The sequence below is a fragment of the Mus caroli genome, chromosome 2 (genome assembly GCF_900094665.2).
Source record: "Mus caroli chromosome 2, CAROLI_EIJ_v1.1, whole genome shotgun sequence".
NCBI classification, from domain to species: Eukaryota; Metazoa; Chordata; class Mammalia; order Rodentia; family Muridae; genus Mus; species Mus caroli.
The window spans coordinates 169,569,515-169,571,717 of NC_034571.1; the positions used below are offsets into that span (position 1 = coordinate 169,569,515).

Sequence of the window (2,203 nt, forward strand, 5' to 3'; positions counted from 1 at the left end):
TTCTGCTACACTTACTGATCAGCAAGCCCAGTGTATCCTCCTGCCTCTGCCTCCCAGACTGGGATTCCAGGCATGTCACCGGGTGCAGTGCAGGGCACCGGCCTCACAGGTTTTTGTTTTGTTTTGAAAGACAGTTTCTCACTAGCCATATCTCTTGGGTTTGGAGTGATGGCTCAGCGGCTGCTCTTCCACAGGACCCCAGGTTCAATTCCCAGCACCCATATGGCAACTCTAGCTCCAGGGAATCTGACACTCTCACACAGATATATACATATAGACAAAATGCCAAATGCACATAAAAATAACAAATTAATAATGCACACACACAACCACAAAGTCTTTATAGTTTTAGAAGTCTTTAGGGTCTTTAGTTTTAGAAGCCCAGGCTGGCTTTGTACTTGTGAGATTTTTCGAGCCTCAACCTTCTAAATGCCAGGATTATAGAGAGGCCTGCACTTCCAAGCCCTGTCATTCCAGAGTTCTTGGGTGGATTGGGTCACCAAAAGCTTTGGGGCTTTAGTTTCAAGGAGATAAAATACCTGGGAAATGCAAGCGTTTCAAGACTCGGAACCACGTGTGTTCCGGAAGATCCGGTGACTCGGGAAAAACAAAAACCAAAACTAAAACTGTCTCACTGCTGGCGCTTACAGGTGTGGGGAGTCCTTTTCCAAATAGTGCTAAGGCCTAAACAAAACTGGGGCGCGGTGAGAGGGGCCCACCGGAACCAGAACACGGCGTCGGTGGCGCATGCGGACCCGGAAGCAGCCTGTCACCATCGCAGGGCGGACGAATCGCCCTTTGTTCACAACGCCCACCTGGGCCTAGCTCGCAGATCCCCAAGTCCCCGCCGGCGCCGGCTACAGCCAGCCTCCCGCCGCCCGCGCGCACCTGCGGCCTCCGCCGTCCGCGCCGCGCGCACAGCACCAAGATGGCCCCGGCCCAGCCCCGGGGATACGCTCGCCTAGATGCTCCGCAGTGGGGAAGCCAGGCAAAATCGCCCGGCTCTCCGGGAAGCGCGGCGCGGCCCCCGCGACCTGGTGCCCTTCCTACGTCGTCAACATTCAGCTCCCGTCACCTCCTGGGCCACCCGCCGCCAACAGATAGCGCGGCCCCCGCGCCCAGGTCTGCGTGCCCCGCTTCCTTTTGCACCCCGTCGCGCAGGCCCCGGGCCGGCTCACCGCGGTGGAGCCCTTTTTGACCGCCTCCTGCGCGTACTCCACTTGGAAGAGGTGGCCGTCGGGCGAGAAGACGGTGATGGCGCGGTCGTAGCTCATCACTGCGGACGCGCTAGCTCGGGCCGCCGCCGCTCAAAAGCGCACACTCACCGTCNGCGCCCCGCCCTCCCGGGCCACGCTGCTGGCGTCTGGCGTCAGGGGGACGTGCGGCACGGCGGGGCGGGGCAGGGCGGGCGGAACCACCGAAGCTCAGCACAGGGGGCGGTGTAGCGGCTACCGGCTGGACGAAGAGCGCAGGCCGGGTGCAGGGGGCCTCCGAGCGGTATCCTGTCCCGGGAGGCAGTCGCGTAAGGCGTGGGGACGCGGGGGACTCGAGCGCGCATTGGCGACAGGCAGGCGGGCGAGCCCACGGCACCGCGCCCCCCGTGTCCCCGCCCCCGCGCTGCGGAGAATGGGCACCTCGGGCCGCGGGGCGCAGCCGGAGAATAAACCCCAATGATCANGGGCTGAGTCCGCGCCACCACCATGTCCGTGGCCTTCGCGTCGGCGCGGCCGAGAGGCAAAGGGGAGGTCACTCAGCAGACCATCCAGAAGGTGGGCATGGCCGAGAGGGTACAGAGTGCGGGTGGGCGCGGGGCACGAACAAAGCCGGGACACAGCCCGCCGCACGGACCCCTGACGGCGGCTCCGCGCGCCCCCAGGAAAGCCTGCGCCAACTTTGCTGGAGGCACTGGCAGCGGGGGCCAGGCGGCCGCAGGGGGTGGGGACCCCGGAGCGCGTTGCGCGTTGTTCTCCCAGAGCGCCCCAGGCAGCAGACGCGACAGAGCGAGACGCCGGGGCCCGCGGCCCCTCCAGCCGGGGCGGGGGCTTGTCGCGCTCTGCTGACAGCCCTGGTAGCGACGGTCGCGCGCCTTTGCGCGCTGCTTGGCGAGTGGAGAAGGGGGCGCAGGCAGCGCGCCGCTGCGGCGAGCTGGCCGCTCTTGTGAGGTACTGCGGTGCCCTGCACAAAGGAACGCATCCAAAGTGTG

At 64.3% G+C, this 2,203-nt stretch overlaps 2 protein-coding genes across 2 annotated transcripts in view; one reads left to right on the top strand and one right to left on the bottom strand.

Annotated features, from left to right (window-relative positions):
- Window positions 1–1,360, bottom strand: part of Psma7 (proteasome subunit alpha 7) — a 5,901-nt gene extending 4,541 nt beyond the window's left edge. Inside the window, exon 1 of the mRNA XM_021184910.2 lies at window positions 1,179–1,360. Coding sequence (XP_021040569.1) covers window positions 1,179–1,274 — 96 coding nt within the window. The 5' untranslated portion in view covers window positions 1,275–1,360. The remainder of the gene's footprint in view (window positions 1–1,178) is intronic.
- Window positions 1,361–1,417: 57 nt separating this feature from the next.
- Ss18l1 (SS18L1 subunit of BAF chromatin remodeling complex) overlaps window positions 1,418–2,203 on the top strand; it is a 26,465-nt gene continuing 25,679 nt past the window's right edge. The window contains exon 1 of the mRNA XM_029468652.1: window positions 1,418–1,769. Coding sequence (XP_029324512.1) covers window positions 1,701–1,769 — 69 coding nt within the window. The 5' untranslated portion in view covers window positions 1,418–1,700. The remainder of the gene's footprint in view (window positions 1,770–2,203) is intronic.